Source organism: Aulonocara stuartgranti (assembly GCF_965226115.1).
Source record: "Aulonocara stuartgranti genome assembly, chromosome: 3".
In the NCBI taxonomy this organism is placed as follows: Eukaryota; Metazoa; Chordata; class Actinopteri; order Cichliformes; family Cichlidae; genus Aulonocara; species Aulonocara stuartgranti.
Window position 1 is genome coordinate 51087834 of NC_138941.1, and position 20773 is coordinate 51108606.

At 42.3% G+C, this 20773-nt stretch overlaps 1 protein-coding gene and 1 long non-coding RNA gene across 4 annotated transcripts in view; both read left to right on the forward strand.

Annotated features, from left to right (window-relative positions):
- Positions 1-16799, forward strand: part of LOC309703787 (uncharacterized protein) — a 61646-nt gene extending 44847 nt beyond the window's left edge. For 2 of the 3 annotated variants that reach the window (XM_082528683.1, XM_082528682.1), the window contains exons 30-34: positions 3161-3271; positions 8420-8707; positions 16056-16172; positions 16259-16380; positions 16469-16799. In XM_082528683.1, coding sequence (XP_082384809.1) covers positions 3161-3271; positions 8420-8707; positions 16056-16172; positions 16259-16380; positions 16469-16543 — 713 coding nt within the window. In that variant the 3' untranslated portion in view covers positions 16544-16799. The remainder of the gene's footprint in view (positions 1-3160; positions 3272-8419; positions 8708-16055; positions 16173-16258; positions 16381-16468) is intronic. The other variant, XM_082528684.1, reaches the window with a different exon arrangement.
- On the forward strand, positions 9906-15143 carry LOC309703812. Its single transcript, XR_014276040.1, has 2 exons — positions 9906-14564; positions 14601-15143. It is a non-coding gene; the product is annotated as an uncharacterized lncRNA (long non-coding RNA).
- Positions 16800-20773: the final 3974 nt, after the last annotated feature.

Sequence of the window (20773 nt, forward strand, 5' to 3'; positions counted from 1 at the left end):
CACAGACCTGTAACGTCTTCTGTAAGACGCTTTTCTGTCCCCCACTCGTTACCTGTATGAATGGCACCTGTTTGAACTCATCATCTGTATAAAAGACACCTGTCCACAGCCTCAAACAGTCAGACTCCAAACTCCGCCATGGCCAAGACCAAAGAGCTTTCGAAGGACACCAGGAAAAGTATCGTAGACCTGCACCAGACTGGGAAGAGTGAATCTACAATAGGCAAGCAGCTTGGTGTGAAAAAATCAACTGTGGGAGCAATCATCAGAAAATGGAAAACATACAAGACCACTGATAATCTCCCACGATCTGGGGCTCCACGCAAGATCTCATCCCGTGGGGTCAAAATGATCATGAGAACGGTGAGCAAAGATCCCAGAACCACACGGGGGGACCTGGTGAATGACCTGCAGAGAGCTGGGACCAAAGTAACAAAGGTCACCATCAGTAACACACTACAACGGCAGGGAATCAAATCCCGCAGTGCCAGACGTGTTCCGCTGCTGAAGCCAGTGCATGTCCAGGCCCGTCTAAAGTTTGCCAGAGAGCACATGGATGATACAGCAGAGGATTGGGAGAATGTCATGTGGTCAGATGAAACCAAAGTAGAACTTTTTGGTATAAACTCAACTCGTCGTGTTTGGAGGACGAAGAATACCGAGTTGCATCCCAAGAACACCCTACCTACTGTGAAGCATGGGGGTGGAAACATCATGCTATGGGGCTGTTGTTCTGCCAAGGGGACAGGACGACTGATCCGTGTTAAGGACAGAATGAATGGGGCCATGTATCGTGAGATTTTGAGCCAAAACCTCCTTCCATCAGTGAGAACTTTGAAGATGAAACGAGGCTGGGTCTTCCAACATGACAATGATCCAAAACACACCGCCCGGGCAACAAAGGAGTGGCTCCGTAAGAAGCATTTGAAAGTCCTGGAGTGGCCTAGCCAGTCTCTAGACCTCAACCCCATAGAAAATCTGTGGCGGGAGTTGAAAGTCCGTGTTGCTCGGCGACAGCCCCAAAACATCACTGCTCTCGAGAAGATCTGCATGGAGGAATGGGCCAAAATACCAGCTACTGTGTGTGCAAACCTGGTAAAAACCTATAGTAAACATTTGACCTCTGTTATTGCCAACAAAGGTTATGTTACAAAGTATTGAGTTGTATTTTTGTTATTGACCAAATACTTATTTTCCACCCTGATTTACGAATAAATTCTTTACAAATCCTACCATGTGAATTCATGGATTTTTTTTTCCACATTCTGTCTCTCACAGTTGAAGTGTACCTCTGGTGCAAATTACTGACCTCTGTCATCATTTTAAGTGGGGGAACTTGCACAATCGGTGGCTGACTAAATACTTTTTTGCCCCACTGTAGTAGGTAGTAGGGCTGCACGATTTTGCATAAAATGAGAATCACGATTTTTTGGCTTAGAATTGAGATCACGATTCTCTCACGATTTTCTTTTCCAATATAAATATTTATTGCACTTATTAACTGCACATCAACTTCGTAACAGTTGAAACTGAACATAAAAACAATAAATAAACATAAAAACAACAATTGTCTCACGTTTTGTTGTTGCCGCAAAATGTTGTACTGTTTGAAATTCCGTCTCCACCGTTGCTCGACACTGCGTGTATAGAGCAGGTAGTGCAACAATAGAAAAATAGTTGCGGGACGGCACTGTGTAGCGTTTGTCTAGGGTGTTGATCATTTTCCTAAATCCCTCGTTTTGCACAGTGTTGATGGGAGCCATATCTTTGGTCAGGTGATAAGTGATAGCCTCCGTAATTTCTTTGTGCCTGCGGGAGTTCGACGGGTATAGGGAAGCGCTGTATAAGGTTCCCGTTATTGATGTTTGGGTGGTTGACTGGGACGGATTTTCTCCTGTCACTTTCTCGTCATCCCTGACGTTCTCTCCGTTGTTTTTTCCTTTTTTCCTTGCTAATTTTAGCATCACACGGCACAGCTTCTATATCACGTGGTATAAGGCTCCGCCCTTGTCATTTGTTGAGCAGGAAGAGTGAGCGCTTGTTTTCACGCAGATTACGTCCCGGATTAAAATGCGGTACAGTCGTCGTCGTCTTTTTTTTTTCTTTTTCTTTTTTTAATCGTTGCCATTTGGAAATGAGATCGCACATAAGTATGAATCGAGATCGCGGTTTTCTAACGATTAATCGTGCAGCCCTAGTAGGTAGACTCATTTCTAGGTAAGAGTTCATGCCTAGTTTGCAAGCTTGTAACTGCATTTTGTGCCTGCATAAGTGACAGTTTGTTGCAGGACGTGCGTCTGATGTTCCAGAGATAAGCAAGAGCAAGAAGATCTACAGGAAGCACCTGGCGTGGAGACGGAGACAATGTTCTTTTCAAATGAGTCAAAAGTCATTAACAGAACATTTGTGGTTCCGAAACTTATGCATGTGTTGTATCTGCTTGACGCAAGAGGGGGCGTAATAATACCCTGATGATATAATACAACGCCTTGTGTATTGTTAGGAGGAGATCTATGCTGATTGTGTGACAGTGTTCATCTTCCCACGCGTGTGTTCATTAAAATCATTGTTTGACCTAACCCTCCTGGACCAGTGTTGTGTTGTACCCCTCCTCAATATCTGAAACAGTAACACTGTACACATGTTTCTTTGTTTGTGTGTTTTGTTTTTTCCTTTTCTTTCTCTGTTTTTTCATACCTGCATGAAGGAAAACTACTTGAAGTGATGGCGGTCATCCAGACAACTGTACATATGAGTCTTAGAACAAAGGAAGCCATCAAATATTGTACATTTTATTTTATGCATAACTTCAATAAACACTTAAATAAAAAAGCAAAAAAAGTGTACATGTCAAACTGCAGTGTTAAGTGAGGCGCTTGAAAAATTTGGGTGTGCCTAACTAAGGTAGTCATCTACCTTGCTAAGAATTGTCTCATTCAACTAGTTCAACTTCAAGAAAAGCATTTAGATTAAACTTAAACCTATATCATCCCTTAGGAGAAACAGGAAACTTTATGCTTGACAGAAATATTGTTTTATTTAAATGGAGATTTTCCCACATCGCCCTCTTAGAAGACAGCATTTAACTTGGGTATATTTCAACACAAAATGAAAGTTTTTACTGTCAATACTGCCTGTGACCTCTGATTTCTTGTTTTAGAGGAGAGTTTCAATTTTGTGTTGGTGGACGAGGTGGGAGAGACTGTGAAGAAGGAGGCGGTAATTGCCAGGACAAGAGGTCGACCCAGGAAGAGAACCAAGCAGACCCCGGGTCAGTGTTGGGAAGGTTACTTTTAAAATGTATTCTGTTAAGTTACTCAGTGTGAGTAACGTATTCTGAATACTTTGGATTACTTAGTATACTGTCATTGCTTTTCACAACTACATGAATGTAGCAATCACATCCTGCAAATTCCTGTTTGTTCTTGGCTTGTAAGCCCAAATCTGACTGAATAGACAATATATTTACTGTAGGGGAGAAAAGACTTACAGTGGGGCAAAAAAGTATTTAGTCAGCAACTGATTGTGCAAGTTCCCCCACCTAAAATGATGACAGAGGTCAGTAATTTGCACCAGAGGTACACTTCAACTGTGAGAGACAGAATGTGAAAAAAATCCATGTATTCACATGGTAGGATTTGTAAAGAATTTATTTGTAAATTAGGGTGGAAAATAAGTATTTGGCCACCTCAAACATGGAAAATCTCTGGCTCTCACAGACCTGTAACGTCTTCTGTAAGACGCTTTTCTGTCCCCCACTCGTTACCTGTATGAATGGCACCTGTTTGAACTCATCATCTGTATAAAAGACACCTGTCCACAGCCTCAAACAGTCAGACTCCAAACTCCGCCATGGCCAAGACCAAAGAGCTTTCGAAGGACACCAGGAAAAGTATTGTAGACCTGCACCAGACTGGGAAGAGTGAATCTACAATAGGCAAGCAGCTTGGTGTGAAAAAATCAACTGTGGGAGCAATCATCAGAAAATGGAAGACATACAAGACCACTGATAATCTCCCTCGATCTGGGGCTCCACGCAAGATCTCATCCCATGGGGTCAAAATGATCATGAGAACGGTGAGCAAAGATCCCAGAACCACACGGGGGGACCTGGTGAATGACCTGCAGAGAGCTGGGACCAAAGTAACAAAGGTCACCATCAGTAACACACTACAACGGCAGGGAATCAAATCCCGCAGTGCCAGACGTGTTCCGCTGCTGAAGCCAGTGCATGTCCAGGCCCATCTGAAGTTTGCCACAGAGCACATGGATGATACAGCAGAGGATTGGGAGAATGTCATGTGGTCAGATGAAACCAAAGTAGAACTTTTTGGTATAAACTCAACTCGTCGTGTTTGGAGGAAGAAGAATACTGAGTTGCATCCCAAGAACACCCTACCTACTGTGAAGCATGGGGGTGGAAACATCATGCTATGGGGCTGTTGTTCTGCCAAGGGGACAGGACGACTGATCCGTGTTAAGGACAGAATGAATGGGGCCATGTATTGTGAGATTTTGAGCCAAAACCTCCTTCCATCAGTGAGAACTTTGAAGATGAAACGAGGCTGGGTCTTCCAACATGACAATGATCCAAAACACACCGCCCGGGCAACAAAGGAGTGGCTCCGTAAGAAGCATTTGAAAGTCCTGGAGTGGCCTAGCCAGTCTCCAGACCTCAACCCCATAGAAAATCTGTGGCGGGAGTTGAAAGTCCGTGTTGCTCGGCGACAGCCCCAAAACATCACTGCTCTCGAGAAGATCTGCATGGAGGAATGGGCCAAAATACCAGCTACTGTGTGTGCAAACCTGGTAAAGACCTATAGTAAACGTTTGACCTCTGTTATTGCCAACAAAGGTTATGTTACAAAGTATTGAGTTAGAGCTGGGCGATATATCGAGTTTTTAAAAAATATCGATATATTTTTATACGAGATATAAGATGTGACAATATCCTTTATATTGATATAGTCTGTTACGTTATAATTATACTTGTGGAGCCGCAAGTTTGCGTCTCTTTCCTCCACTTTCGTCTTTACAACGTTACTCGGCCTCGCCTCTCCTTCACTGAACACAACTCCCCTCCTCCCCCATCGCTTCACCTGCAGGAAGCGACAAGATCAACACGGCAAATCTCCGTTAACGAGTTACTGCGCGCATCGACCCGTGCGTGGGGCTGGACGCCGTCAACGTGTTAGCTAGCTAACCACGCTAACGAGCTAACCACGCTAACGAGCTAACCACGCTAATGCCATGCAGCCCAGAGGTGCTGCACGGACTAAAATCCTTTCATTTTCTCAAAAGTTGACAGCGCGCCTTATGTATGAATTCTGGTTGTGCTTGATGGCCGCGAACTGATTTTATGCTGAACACGGTGCTCAGCAATCTGTCAAAAAATGTTTTAGTACGACTTTGGTAAGCTACGGAGCTGCACCGCTTGATGGATTGTTGGAGCATTATGGCTGAGCCTCGCGGAGTGATACGTACGTGCTTCAACGTAATATTACCTTACTGTGTTTAGGGACCATAAATAGCACCTGTTAAGAGACGTGGTTGCACAATTGTGAGCTTTTTGTTATGCACAAAAACAACATTGTTTTCTTTTATTTATGGAGCATTATTATTTAATAAATGCTCATAATTTATTTTTGAGTAAATTTTATGTACATCTGCTCTATGTTAATAAAAGTGCCTGTGTGACATCTGGGACACAGCTTTGTCTAAGAACTCTCTTTTTGTTCTTACTTTATGGCTTTAAAAAAATATATTGAGATATATATCTTATATCGCCATCCAGCTAAAAAATATCGAGATATGAATTTTGGGTCATATTGCCCAGCCCTATATTGAGTTGTATTTTTGTTATTGACCAAATACTTATTTTCCACCCTGATTTATGAATAAATTCTTTACAAATCCTACCATGTGAATTCATGGATTTTCTTTTTCACATTCTGTCTCTCACAGTTGAAGTGTACCTCTGGTGCAAATTACTGACCTCTGTCATCATTTTAGGTGGGGGAACTTGTACAATCGGTGGCTGACTAAATACTTTTTTGCCCCACTGTATGTTAACATAAGATAAGATGTTTGCTCGGTGGCGAGTAGCCTTCCGTAATAGTAATAAGTCACGTAGATACTGAAGTGGCACATAACCCAGGAAGCTACCACAACTAAAGCAAGGTAGTTGCAGCAGGCTAACGTTAGTTTTTTAAAAAGAACTTCCAGATGTTTCTTTAGGTTGGAGCCTTTAGACCAGGAGTGTCAAACTCAATTGCACAGGAGACCAAACATCAAGGCACACTTTAGGTCGCGGGCCAAACAAGATAAACATTTATTGAACACTAAAACAATGTTTTTTAAACATGAATATGAATTAAAAACAGACAGGAATATTATTCCAGATTAAATAAACTTAAAAAAAAACAAACTTTAATTTTAAATATTTTGCTCTCCATAAAAACATATCCTGTCAAAATTCTGCAATTTAGAAATATGAACATGCTGCCAAAACCCCAGAAAAAATAAATGAAAGCATTCACAAGGTTGGAGCCGCATGTAGACGGAGCTGGGGCGTTGCTTCAGGAATGGAACTAATAACCCGAGGGCCATTCAGTGTCGTAATTTTCCATGCTGTACAGTGCAGCGAGGAATGCCCAGACCTCTACATTGGAGAGACCAAACAGCCACTTCACAAGCACATGGCACAACATAGAAGAGCCACCTCCACAGGACAAGACTCAGCAGTCCATCTGCATCTTAAGGATAAAGGACACTCTTTCGAGGATGCCAATGTTCACATTTTGGACAGAGAGGACAAATGGTTTGAAAGAGGAGTGAAAGAAGCCATCTATGTCCACTTTGAGCGACCATCTTTGAACAGAGGCGGGGGTTTACGACACCAACTCTCTGCCATCTATAATCCAGTTTTGAGATCCCTTCCCAGACGCCTTAACGCCCACTCACATCCTGGGCCATCTGATCTCAGGAATTCACATGATAAGGTGGGGCCAGGTTTCACAATGAACTCACCCGAAACTCTGGCTGATTGGGGCCCACACCCAGTTTCACACCTTGGCTCAGGCGATTAGAGGATCATCAGGGGGTCCTTTTGTCCCTCTGTGGGGGAATACTCCCACTAGGTTTATATCTGGGACTCTCCACCATTTGACCTTAGAACTGAAGAAGCTTCTCGGATGAGAGGTGAAACGTCTCTTAACTTAAAGAAGTCCAGACGCTTTTCTTTGCAAGTCACTTGAAATGCCTTCACCGCATCATACATGTCATGTCCATGAACTGACAGGTTTCCTTGCTGAGCTCAAAACCTCTATTGAGAACTTTTCCCCAACTCAGTCAGCGGACCTCTGTATGATGAGGAATGTCGGCAAACTCTGAATCTATTTCCCACATAAAAGACTGAAACTGACGGTGATTTAAACTTTTAGCTCAGATAAAATTTACGGTTTGTGTTACGGTGATCATTACATGCTCCATTTTTGGGACTTTACCACACAGCCTTTCCTGGTGTGTGATATGCTGTCAACTCACCGGTACATTTCTCCTCCTGCATCAGCATCCTGCTGATTAGTCTGCTTTTTTCACCGCACAACACCAGCGCTCCATCTGTTGTAAGTCCAACAAGTTTGTCCCAGGGCAGTTTCACTTTGACATACGTTTCTGCTCAGGCTCACATTTGCCAAAATCTGCGTTTTGTCTGGACACAAGATGTTGCACACCTTCATCATGAAGCTCTTCAGAGTGCAAGGCTGATGTGGCTTTCTCCTCTGATGCAATAAAACTTGCTTTCACAACAGCTTCACTTTGTGATTTTGCTCTGGTGAAAAAAGTCTGCTGAAATGTCAGATTCTTCTTTAGCTCTTCTACTTTCTGTAGTTTCTGCTCAGCATTTAGGTTTTTCAGCTTATCCTGACGTTTTGTCTCGTAGTGCCGTCTTAAATTAAATTCCTTAATTACAGCCACATTAGCTCCACTAATAAGACACACGGGTTTACCAGCATGTCTGTAAACATATATTCAGTCTCCCGCTGCCGGCGCTGAAAGGCTCTGCTTTCAGAATCAACTTTCCATCTCTTGTGCTGGCTCCAGGTCGTGTAACTGGCACACATACACAGGACACTTACATTAGACCCTCTCATTGTGTGTTTTGTTTGGGTTTCCAGCAATGTACCAAAAGTAGAGAGGGCCTAACATATGAAACAGAAAAATACGGCAGTTTAATCCATTTATTTCAATAAATTATCACCTATTTAAGGAGTAACTATAATGGAATACAGTTACTCATATTTTGTATTTTAAATATGTAACATCCGTACATATATTCTCCAGTGGCTGGCATCTGGGATAAAGTCGTGTCAGAGCTCTGAGACATGAAGCTTAATTAATGTTTTTTTTCCTCCCACAGTGAGAAAATCTGCTAGAGGGAAACCAGGGAGCACAAAAGAGACGGAAGAGGAGGAAACAACAGAACCACTGCCTCCAGCTTCTGTTAATCCCACTTTATCACAGGACCGAGACTCATCTGCGCCACCAGGTGACGGCCAGGCGGAGAGCCAGAGGACTGAAGAGGAAGCAGAGACCCAGCCTGATGCTGCACCTGCCTCTGCTGGACAGCAGCCAGAGTCTAAGTGTCCTGATAAGGAGACAGAGGAGGGAGAGGAGAAGGATGGATGGAGCACGGTTGGCATTAAAGGTACAAAGAGCTGCTTTAAATCAACAAACTGCATCACTCTGACAGCGAAAACACAGTAAACTGAATATTAAAAGAAAAATTGTATAGCCTGCTTCTGTTAGCCTACTAATAGCTTTGAGATGCATTTCCAATACCTTGTGGTGGTGGTAATATGTTTTGTGGTTGGTGCTAAGGGCCCCAGTGTGTGCCAAGAATATATCCCACACCATCATCCGCCTGAAATTTTGATACAAAGCAGGATGGATCCAAGCTTTCTGACCCTGCCTGTTAACTTGTTATTTTCTGTTTTATCGCGAGAGTTCTGTTGCCCGCGAGAGGGTTGTTGTTGTTGTGAGTGAAAAATGGCGGAACGAATAAAGCGCTGTGGATGAGAGTACGACGTCGTATCTTTTCAGTTAACATTGGTAGCAGAGGATGGTTTCCAATTACAAAGTACCACCAAAGCTTGATGAAGCCAGGCCATACGAATGCTGGAAGAATGAAGTCAATATCTGGAGACGAGTTACGGAGCTGGATAAAAAGAAACAGGCACTCGCGGTGGCGCTGGGGCTCGAGGGAAGAGCCAGAGAAATGGCCATGGAGATACCCGTGGAAGATTTGGACAAAGATGACGGTATGGAAATACTGCTTGCAAAACTTGACGCGGTGTTTCAGAGAGAAGAGAAAGACCGCGCTTATGAAGCCTACTCGTGTTTTGACTCCATTGCAAAGAACCACAGCGTGTCCATGGCAGACTACATTATAGACTTTGAACAGCGTTATAACCGGATGAAAAAGTACAACATGACGCTGCCTGACGCTGTGCTAGCATTTAAGCTTCTAGATACAGCTAGTCTTGATGAGAAAAGTCGACAGCTTGCACTGACAGCGTGCACGGACTTAACGTTTGCGTCTATGAAGTCTGCACTGAAACGGATTTTCGGAGGGAAAGTAACCGGAGTTTTCAGCGGAATTCAACTGAACCAAGAAGCAGTTTTCTTTACGGAACAAAAAGGTCCCAAATACAAACGAAACAACGGTACTTCGTCGCGGAGTGGACAGCGACAACCACTACAAGGTACCAACCCACTTGACAAGTTTGGCAAGCGAACAAGATGTGCTATTTGTCAGGGCACTTACATATGTTATATATATATATATATATATATATATATATATATATATATATATATATATGAAAGCCCAACAAGAAGAGGGCTTTCAGAGGGGGCAACAAAGAGGAGGTGAGGAAGGTCCAGGTGTTACTAAAGGACAAGATCAGAGAGGCTAAGGACAATTACAGGAGGAAGCTGGAGTGGAAACTCCAGCAGAACAGCATGAGAGAGGTGTGGAGGGGCATGAAGACCATCACTGGATTCAGGCCAACCAACAGCAGGGGAGCTGAGGGAGGTGAGAATAGAGCCGACGAGTTGAATCTGTTTTTCAATAGATTCGACACCACAGTGTCTGCTCCCACCCCCACAACCTCACCTGTAGTCAGCCTGGAATCCAGAGCCACACCACTGTGCCAGCCTCTCTCTTCACATGTTGCCTCCTGTGAGATTCCTGACACCCCTCCCCCACCCATCACCTTCACTCAATACCAGGTTGAGATGCAAATGAGGAGACTTCACTCAGGCAAGTCTGCTGGACCAGACGGAGTGAGTCCCCTTGTCCTCAAGACCTGTGCGCCCCAGCTGTGTGGAGTCTTTCATAAACTGTTTATGCTGAGTCTGAGTCTGCAGAGGGTCCCGGTGATGTGGAAGACATCATGCCTCGTCCCTGTACCAAAGACGCCTCGTCCCACTGCACAGAGACCTGCCATCTTCAGAAGTTTTCTGATGACTCTGCGGTGGTTGGATGCATCAGCAGGGATGATGAGACAGAGTACCGGGCTGTGGTCGACTCCTTTGTCACGTGGTGTGAGCAGAATCATCTGCAGCTCAACGTGGCAAAGACCAAGGAACTGATCGTGGACTTCAGGAAGACCAGGAAACACTTGACCCCTGTTTCAATCCATGGGGTCAGTGTTGACATTGTGGAGGACTATAAATACCTTGGAGTACACATTGACAATAAACTGGACTGGGCTAAAAACACCACAGCACTTTACAGGAAGGGCCAGAGTCGTCTCTATTTTTTGAGGCGACTGAGGTCCTTCAACATCTGCCAGAAAATGCTGAGGATTTTCTATGAGTCTGTTGTGGCCAGTGCGATCCTCTATGCTGTTGCATGCTGGGGGAGCAGGCTGAGGGTCGCAGATGCCAACAGACTTAATAAACTGATCCGTAAGGCCAGCAATGTTGTGGGGATGGAGCTGGACTCCCTCAAGGTGGTGTCGGAGAGGCGGATGCTGTCCAAGATAAAGACAATGTTGGATAACACCTCCCACCCACTCCATGACATGTTGGTCAGTCACAGGAGCTCGTTCAGTGAGAGACTGAGATTACCGAAAAGCACCACTGAACGACACAGGAAATCATTCCTGCCTGTGGCCATCTCCCTGTACAACGCATCCACTTAACACACTGTTTGCTGCTACAACTACACATGTTTCTTTTCCAAATATTTATTTATAAGTGACTTATGTATGTATGTATATATATGTATATATTGTACTATTCTTAGTTAGCGTATTGTCTGTCTTGTCTTAATGTTGGTTTAAAATGGAGCACTGTAACAAAAAATAATTTCCCCCAGGGATCAATAAAGTATTCTGATTCTGATTCTGATTCTGATACCACTGGGCGAAAGACTGTCCTCATCGTAATGGTGACCAAGTAAAGCTAACTGAAGATGGGAAAGTGGAGGAGTGTAACATTACTTTGTACACTAAAGCCTCAATGACAGACTCTGAAATCTTCCTGACTGAGGCATTGGGGTCAGCCATTATTGATACTGCATGTACACGTACAGTTTGTGGTCAGAAGTGGCTAGATAGTTACATGCGTGACCTCAGCCAAGGCCAAGTAAACAAGCTGTTGCAATCAGAAACCCCCAGCTCCAGACCATTTCGCTTTGGGGATGGTATTGTAGTGTATTCCAGCAGAAAAGTGAAACTTCCAGTCAAAATTGGACAAACAAAATGTGACATTGAAAGTGAAGTAGTTCCTGTTGACATTCCACTACTACTGAGCAAAACGTCTCTCAAGAAAGCAGGTACTGTTCTAGACATGGAGAATGACAGTGTTGTCATGTTCAAGCAGCCTGTTCCCCTAGAGCTCACTAGTTCGGGACACTATTGCGTGGACATTAGAGATGAAAATACTACAGAAAACTGCAATGAAAATGAAGTTCTCATGGTAACTGCTGAAATGTCTACAAAAGAGAAACAGAAAGTCCTTGTGAAACTTCATAAGCAGTTTGGTCATGCATCTGCAGAGAGGTTATTGAGGCTCACCCAAAGCTCTGGCAATACAGATAAACAATGTGCAGTTATTCTACAAGAGATAGTTCGTGACTGTGACATTTGTCAGAAATATTGCAAAACCAAGCCGAGACCTGCTGTTGGTCTACCCCTGGCTTCTGAGTATAATGAGACAGTAGCGATGGATCTACATGAGCTGGAGCCCAATGTGTGGTACCTTCACATCATCGACCACTTCACACGCTTCAGTGCCGGCAGCATCGTAAAGACAAAGAAAGCTGCAGAGATTGTCAACTCCTTCATTCACACCTGGATAAGCATTCACGGTGCCCCCAGACGGCTCTACACAGACAACGGCGGAGAGTTCAACAACACAGACATCCGGGACATGGCTGAAAACTTCAACATTGAGGTAAAAACAACGGCGGGGTATAGTCCCTGGAGCAACGGACTACTGGAGAGACATAACATGACACTTACAGAAATCCTCCTGAAGGTAAAAAAGGAACGTGGATGTGACTGGCACACTGCGCTAGACTGGGCCCTTATGGCCAAAAACAGTATGCTTAATGTACATGGTTATAGTCCACATCAACTTGTGTTTGGCCAAAACCCCAACCTTCCTTCTGTGTTGATGGATAAGCCACCTGCCTTAGAGGGCACAACTGTAAGTGCAAGAGTAGCTGAACATATCTCAGCATTACATGCTTCCAGGAAAGCATTTACTGAGGCAGAGTGTTCAGAAAGGATCAGGAGAGCACTACGCAAACAACTTAGGCCTACAGATGACAAATATGAGGCAGGAGATAAAGTATACTACAAACGAGTCGACTGTACAGAGTGGAAGGGTCCAGGTGTAGTTATTGGGCAGGATGGAACTGTTGTATTTGTAAGACATGGGGGGACTCTTGTAAGAGTACACCAGTCAAGATTGACTAAAGTGGATTCACAGACTGGAGATAAACAAAAACCACACAGTACTACTGATGATGACAACAAAGACGCAGTTGAAAATGATGACACTGACACACCCGATGGTGAACAGAGTATTAGTGAGGAAGAAGACATCACTATTGACAGAGAAACTAACACTACAGAAAACATGTCTGTCACACACACTACAGAAAACATGTCTGTCACACAAACTGCAAATGAGCCCTCTACACCCACTCATCATGTCTCTGCTAATGTAAAGTTAAGATCAGGACAGCTGATTGCTTTTACCAACAGAGACAACGGTGTTCAACACACAGCCAGAGTGCTAGGCAGAGCGGGAAAAGCAAAAGGGCAATACAAAAACTGGTACAATGTGCAATATCTTGAGCATGATGGTAGTGAAGGTGAAAAGAAAGCTGTAGACATGTCACTTGTTGATGGTCTTTGCACTGAAGCTGAAAACAGAGATGCAGATGTACTCATAACAAAAGATATTTCCTTTGATTCTGCTAAGCAGCAGGAGATTGAGAGCTGGCAAAGTAATGGTGTGTTTGATGAAGTGAAAGACCTGGGTCAAAAATGTGTGTCTACTAGATGGGTCTGTACACTCAAAGAAACTACTAATGGTGTTGTCCCAAAGGCTCGACTTGTGGCACGGGGGTTTGAAGAGGTAAATACTAAAGAACTACAGAAAGACTCTCCAACATGTGCGTCTGAGTCCCTCAGACTGGTGCTAGCTGTGATATGTCAAAACAAGTGGAGAGTAAATTCAATGGACATTAAATCTGCCTTCTTGCAGGGAATGGAACTGTCAAGAGACGTCCATCTTCGTCCCCCACCTGAAGCTGGCAAGGACAATGTTCTATGGAAACTGAAAAAGTGTGTTTATGGACTTGCAGATGCTTCACTTTATTGGTACAATAAGGTCAAAGACATTATGCTCAAAACTGGTGGTAAAATATCACAGGTTGATCCTGCAGTGTTCTATTGGCAGAATGAACAATCTGAGGTTACAGGAGTGCTTGCATGTCATGTTGATGATTTCCTTTGGGCTGGTTCAAGTCACTTTGCAACTCATATCATTCCTGTACTGAAATCTACCTTCCTTGTGGGCCGTGAAGAACATGACAGTTTTTCTTATGTTGGTATGGACATTTGTACAGTTAATGATGTAATAGAGGTGCATCAACAACTTTACATTGACAACCTACAACCGGTTCAGTTACAAGCAGCACGGGCTGTACAGAGGGAGGCTTCCTTAAGTGAAACAGAACGTGAGCAACTCAGGTCAAAAATAGGACAGATTTTGTGGGTTGCCAAACAAACAAGGCCTGATGTTATGTTTGACACATGTAGCCTTGGATCTAATATCAAAGATGCAACTGTACAGTCTATTCATGAAGTGAACAAAGTTATCCGTAAACTTAAGGCAGAGAAAGTGACTCTTAAGTTTCAGCACTTGGGTAACAGTGAGGATCTGGCATTGATTGTTTTCAGTGATGCTTCATTTGGCAACCTTCCTGATGGCGGTACTCAAGGAGGGGCATTAATCGTCCTTATGGGTAAAGGAGGAAAGTTTTGTCCTCTCTTCTGGCAGTCTAAAAAAATCAGGCGCATGGTCAGAAGTACACTGGCAGGAGAAACTCTTGCCATGTCAGATGGAATAGACAGTGCGCTCTTCCTGGCAACACTTTTTTCTGAGCTTACAACTGGTAACACTGGTCTGAACGCTCTTCCTTTGATCTGTGTGACTGATAATCATTCCTTGTTTGATGCACTCAAGTCTACTAAGCAGGTTACAGAGAAGAGACTGAGGCTAGAAATGAGCAGCATTAAAGAGCTCATACAAGCCAAGAAAATCAGACAGGTTTGTTGGTCAGATTCAAAATCTCAACTTGCTGATTGTCTGACAAAAAAGGGAGTTTCACCTTTAGCCCTTCTAAAGGCGCTAGATGAAGGACTCTGGATACTGTAATCCTTTATTTACAAAGTTGTCTTTGCATTCAAATGTACCATTGTTTATTGTGTGCAATGATAGTATGCTTCAAGTAAAGCAAAGCACTTTTGAAATGTTTTTTTGTTTATATAAATATATACATATATGTATACAAATGTTTACAGGGATGTGTTTATACTTTTATTTTATTTTTTTTTTAAGAAAGAGGGAGATTGTTAACTTGTTATTTTCTGTTTTATCGCGAGAGTTCTGTTGCCCGCGAGAGGGTTGTTGTTGTTGTGAGTGAAAAATGGCGGAACGAATAAAGCGCTGTGGATGAGAGTACGACGTCGTGTCTTTTCAGTTAACACTGCCATCCTAATGTCAAGAATATATCCCACACCATCATCAGCCTGAAATTTTGATACAAAGCAGGATGGATCCAAGCTTTCTGACCCTGCCATCCTAATGTCACAGCAGAAATGGAGACTTTTTTTTCTTTTACAGCGTTGCTGATCCTGTGTGAATTGGTCCCTCAGTTTTACGTTCTTAGCTTAGAGAAGTGGAACCCAGTGTGGTCTTCTGCTGTTGCAGCTCATCTGCTTCAATGTTGGATGTGCTGTGTGTTCAGAGATACTCCTCTGCATACCTTGGTTGTAATAAGTGTTTATTTGAGTTATTACATACTCATCTGAACTCAAAAGTGCATTTTCTTCCAGTGAACTGCTGCTCATTTTGTCTTTCAGACGATTTTGTGTAAACCCTAGAGATGCTTCTTTGGGAAAATCCCATCAGTGAAATGCTAAGATTAGCAAACATGCCACATTTAAGTCCACGAAATTACTTTTCTTCTTCATTCTGATGCTCAGTTTGAATTTCAGCAGGTCATCTGACCATGTCTACATACCTAGATCACTGAGTTGCTGCCATGTGATTGGCCGATTAGAGATTTACATTAATGAGCAGTCAAACAAGTGTACCTAATAAAGTGGCTGACAAACATTTCACCTTTTCAAATAAATCAAAAATCATTTGTTTAATTACTTAAGTTATAATTTAATATTTTACAAACCCGGTGGCTCCTGCAGCAGATTTGTTGATGATTAATGTGTCGCTCTTTCCATTTTCAGTTGTGGGCAAACGCAGGAGGGAGCTTGTTGGACCTGAGGCAAAGCGATCTCGCTCTCAGTCTCCGTGTGTTGTAGCAGACTTCAGACTGCCTCAGTTCAACCCCAATAGCCCCCTCGGTGAGACACACACATAAACACACACGCACGCGATTCAAATGCTGTGTTAACACTTGTCTAATTTTCCTGTTTCTACTCCTCTGCAGGTCAGGAGTTTGTGATCCCAAAATCAGGATTTTTCTGTAACATCTGCTCTGTTTTCTACCTGAATGAGAAGACCGCCAAGGAACTCCACTGCTGCAGCCAGAAACACTACAACAACCTGCAGGTACGCATGCGCACACACCATTCAGTACACAAAATCACACTCTTGGCCTAACAATGTTTGGTTTCTCACTTTTCTGTTTTTTTTGTAGAAATATTATGAGAAACGTCGACAAAGAGCTTCAAAAACGTCATCTCAGATGTCTCAAGGCTCCGTTTCTGTCTGATGGACCTGATCTACTGATTATTTTAACACATCACTGTGGAGAACAAGCCAATGTTTTTGATCCTACTAGTTCAGAAACTAAACTAATCACCGTGTGGTACCTTTTGTTGTAAATGATATGTCTTCATTCATAAATTGTTTTGTTTTTGTTTGTACAGGCTGGTGAAGAGAACAGTTTTAAAATGTTGTTATTATTTTATCTTTTATGTGAAAATGTTATTGAAAAATTAATAAATTTACTTAACAGGTCATCAGGAGGTACCTGACAGGTGTTAATAGTATATTAAATCTTTTTTTTTTTTTGTCATTTACATCTTTGGCTTCAGTTTCTTTAGAAGAAAAGGGTCCATCAACCTGAGTGTGTCTCACACTTTCCAGACTCACTGGCTCAAGTTTGAAGCTGAACAAACCACCAAATTCGGTCAGAAGCTGTGAGGTTCAAAATGAGAAAGCTGAACTCTTGATAAGAGAGGTTTAAGGCTTAAGAGAATTTTAAGTGTCTGTGTCGTTGTTTTCACTCTTTAACCCAGCATTTTAACATTGAGACAGTAATATTATACATACCACATTTCATTACATGGCAAATCAGTGTGCTTAACGGAGAAGAACACAAAATCTTGGTTTACGATGCCAAATGGAAAACGGCAAAATCTAATTTCAAAAAAACAATGTCACCTTACTGCCACTAGAGGTCAGTAAATAAAGCCCAGAGTTTGTTTGAGGCTGGTTGAAGGCACTGAGATGTAAATACACTGTGCGGAGGTGGAGCAATGCCTTGTGAGAACAACACATCTGCTTAACCTCCTCTCATAGTAGGTGTGGGGCTGGAGATGAGAATGGGAAAGCACTCAGACAACCGGACACAAAGACCCCAAAACACAAACAGGACAAGTAGACCATCAGTGGTACATTTATTTAAAATAAATCAGTCCCCTCATCAGAGTATATGATTCTTTCTCACGCACCTTTGTTTTGTGTCACCCTGTTTTTTCATCTTTGATGACACAGAATTCCTGACTATCTTTCTGGTGTGCTATAATTTTATTATTTTTATATAACCGTTATTAGTTCCACACCTGGGAAATTTGTTTAGTTACAGCCTGTTAGGTTCAAAATTATTGGGGATGGAGACAAGAGAAAAACCACAATAACAACACTGGTCCGGCCGGGTTGAGTCAAACGATGATTTTAATGATCACACGCGTGGGAGATGGACACTGATGCAGACAGTCTCAGATCTCAAAATGGTGGAGCATTGCTCAAACTCTTATAGCCTCTGGTGCCTCCACCTTATCATAAAAGCCTAAACATTCACATGCTTTCTCTCACACGGCGCCTAAGCTACGACCTTGGCTCCCTGTTTATCTGCTCCTGCTGAGATGGGGCAGAAAACTCCAGTATGTTCTGTTCTCTTCTAATCAGACAAATAAGGCGATGACTTTCTGCAAACAGTATTTCTTATAACTCAGCAGTATAATGCATCATAAAACAATATCATTCATTCACAATAAATCAGCAGTCTACTTTAATGCAAATCAGTTTAACTGATGCAATAGTTATCAGCTTCTAATTCAGGAGAATAATGCAAACTAAAACTACATAATAATTCACAATCTTTAATTAGGGATCTAACATGGCATAAAATAATATTATAATCTAACAAGCCAAAACTGGACAGTGCAATGTTACAGCAGCGAAAATTTAGAAAAAATACTGGAATATATGATAATAAGAATAAGATACTGTACACAATAAAACAGAATAAAATACAATTTAGTCAGAAAAAGAGAATTGCACTTCGTGTTATTGCACATGTGTGGATTTGTGTGTTTGGTCAGCTGGAAAATCTTTGTTGTGGAGTCTGACAGCTGTAGGAAGGAAAGACCGGCAAAATCCATCTCCATCCCACATCATGGGTGCCAGAGCCTGCCACTGAAGGAGCTGCTCAGTGCTGTCAGAGTCTCCTGCATGGGCTGGGAGATGCTGTCCAACAGGGATGACAGCTTAGCCTCCATTCTCCTGTCACTCACTGTTAGAGAATTGTAGATCAATATGGTTGTCATTGTGCAAGATGATTAGATCTTTAGCAAGACTGCTCACCTCTGTTTTCTACACACTGGTTCGTTAAAAGGTTACGCCATACATGGGGTGACTAGGGACATCAGTGAAAGGTCACAGTGATATGTGGTGTAGCAGAAAATGTCACACACATCACAGACGTACATGTTCACATGTGAGTGTCTTAACTGTCATATGATAAATGAAATGTTTGTGTAACTACTGTTCTTGATAAAAGGACTGTGAGGGGAGGCCGAATTCAGAGTTGGCTAAGTTTACAACTCTAGACCTGACCGGACTTCCCTTGCAAGTAAAAACCGATGGAGCTCTGAGTGTCTTGCTTCCTTCACAGTAACAGGCCACTGAGACAGCGAGGTCTGCAAGTTTAGACCTAACACTCACCATCTCCACTGGGTCCAGAGGGCATCCTAGAACAGAGCTGGCCCTCCATATCAGCCTGTTCTCTTCCTGTCCCCAGCAGAGATGCTGCCGCCCCCGCAGACAACACCGTAGCAGATGGCCTAGGCCAGGGGTCAGCAACCTTTAACACCCAAAGAGCCACCGGGTTTCCACGCAAAAAAAACACTGGGAGCCGCAAATACTTTTTGAAATCTAAAATGAAGATAACACTGTATATATTGTTGTTTTTTTACCTTTATGCTTTGTGTGAACAACTAAAGTAAGTAAGTAAAGTTTATTTATTAAGCGCTTTTCACAGACAGTCAGTCAAAGCGCTGTACACAAATATTAAATTAAACAATACAATCAATAGACATTGTACACAATGTAAAAGATCAAATGTAAATAATATAAAGAATATAAAATATGTAGATCAACAAAAGGCTTGTTTGAACAGAAAAGTTTTTAACTGCTTTTTAAAATAATCCACAGAGCAACTAAGGTGTGTTGCTTATGAAATCCATGAAGTGCTACAGAGAAAATTACATTTTATTTATGTAATTAACACATTTTGAACTCTTAAAGGAATATAACAAAAGGAAAGACACCCAGCTGAACTAATCCATGTAGCAAACAAAAACTGTTGTGAGCTGCCACCCTCATTTCGCCTTTGGGCTTTTGGAGCCTTGACCTGACTTTTAAAAAGTAATTGGAAAAAAAGCACTATGCTTCTAAAAAAACTAGATGTTTCCAAAATTCTGCCTAAATATGTATTTTACCTGGTTAATGTGTGTGGCGGGGCGTGGTCTGCAGGGGAGTCGGACGCACCTGAGGCGCAATCACGCCTCGCCGCCTTAAAGTCTGTGCTCTCTCTGCTGTTGTGTTGTCGGGCTGTGAGCTGAAAAGCTACAGCCGGCTGTATGCGTACAGCAACCGTGTGTGAAAAGTGGTCAATAAAGAGAAGCTGAAAAGCATGTTGATGGAAACATCGCCGGGTCTGCCGTGGTATGTTTACAATAAGACTTATGGTCCCGAACCTCTGCGCACATCGGGGCTTTCATCTTTACGGAGGACTAAGCAGTCATCATTCAATATATTAAAATTTTATGAATAAAAGGGGAACTTGTGATATTATTACTTGTGACTGCATTAGTATTATAATTATTTGGCAGAAAGTTTATTTCAGGGAGAATCATACCTTATTTCCCCCCTTTCCCATGCTTCCTTTTCGCAAACTTACTCATGTCTCACAGTCACAACATAAATTATATTTTTATAATGTAAAATTAATCTGTGCAGCATTGGTGATGGGGTGTAAAAGTAATTTCACATATTAAAATTCAGGCTGTGTTATAGTAGTAAAAAAAGATATGATAGATCATCATCAAGGACATTTATATATGAGTTGTTTTCCTATGGAAATAGCGCCACCGTGTGAAAAATTAATTATAGTACACTTATCCTGCGGCCACTATAAGCCATCACAGAGAAAGATGTAGGGAAACTTCCAATAACACACTCAATAAAACATTTAGAACTCACAGTTGTATTTTTCTAAAAAGTAAACAAATTTTAAAAAAGAAAAACAAGTGCTAATTCCTTATAATAATAATAATAATAATAATAATAATAATAATAATAATAATAATAATAATAATAATATGATGCATGGAATGCGTTAGTGGAATTACGACAGTATCTTGAAAGTTGTCGTTTCCCTTCGTCCTTTTATTTTGAAGGCAGACCACTGAAACGGAACACGTTGCGCTGGGTC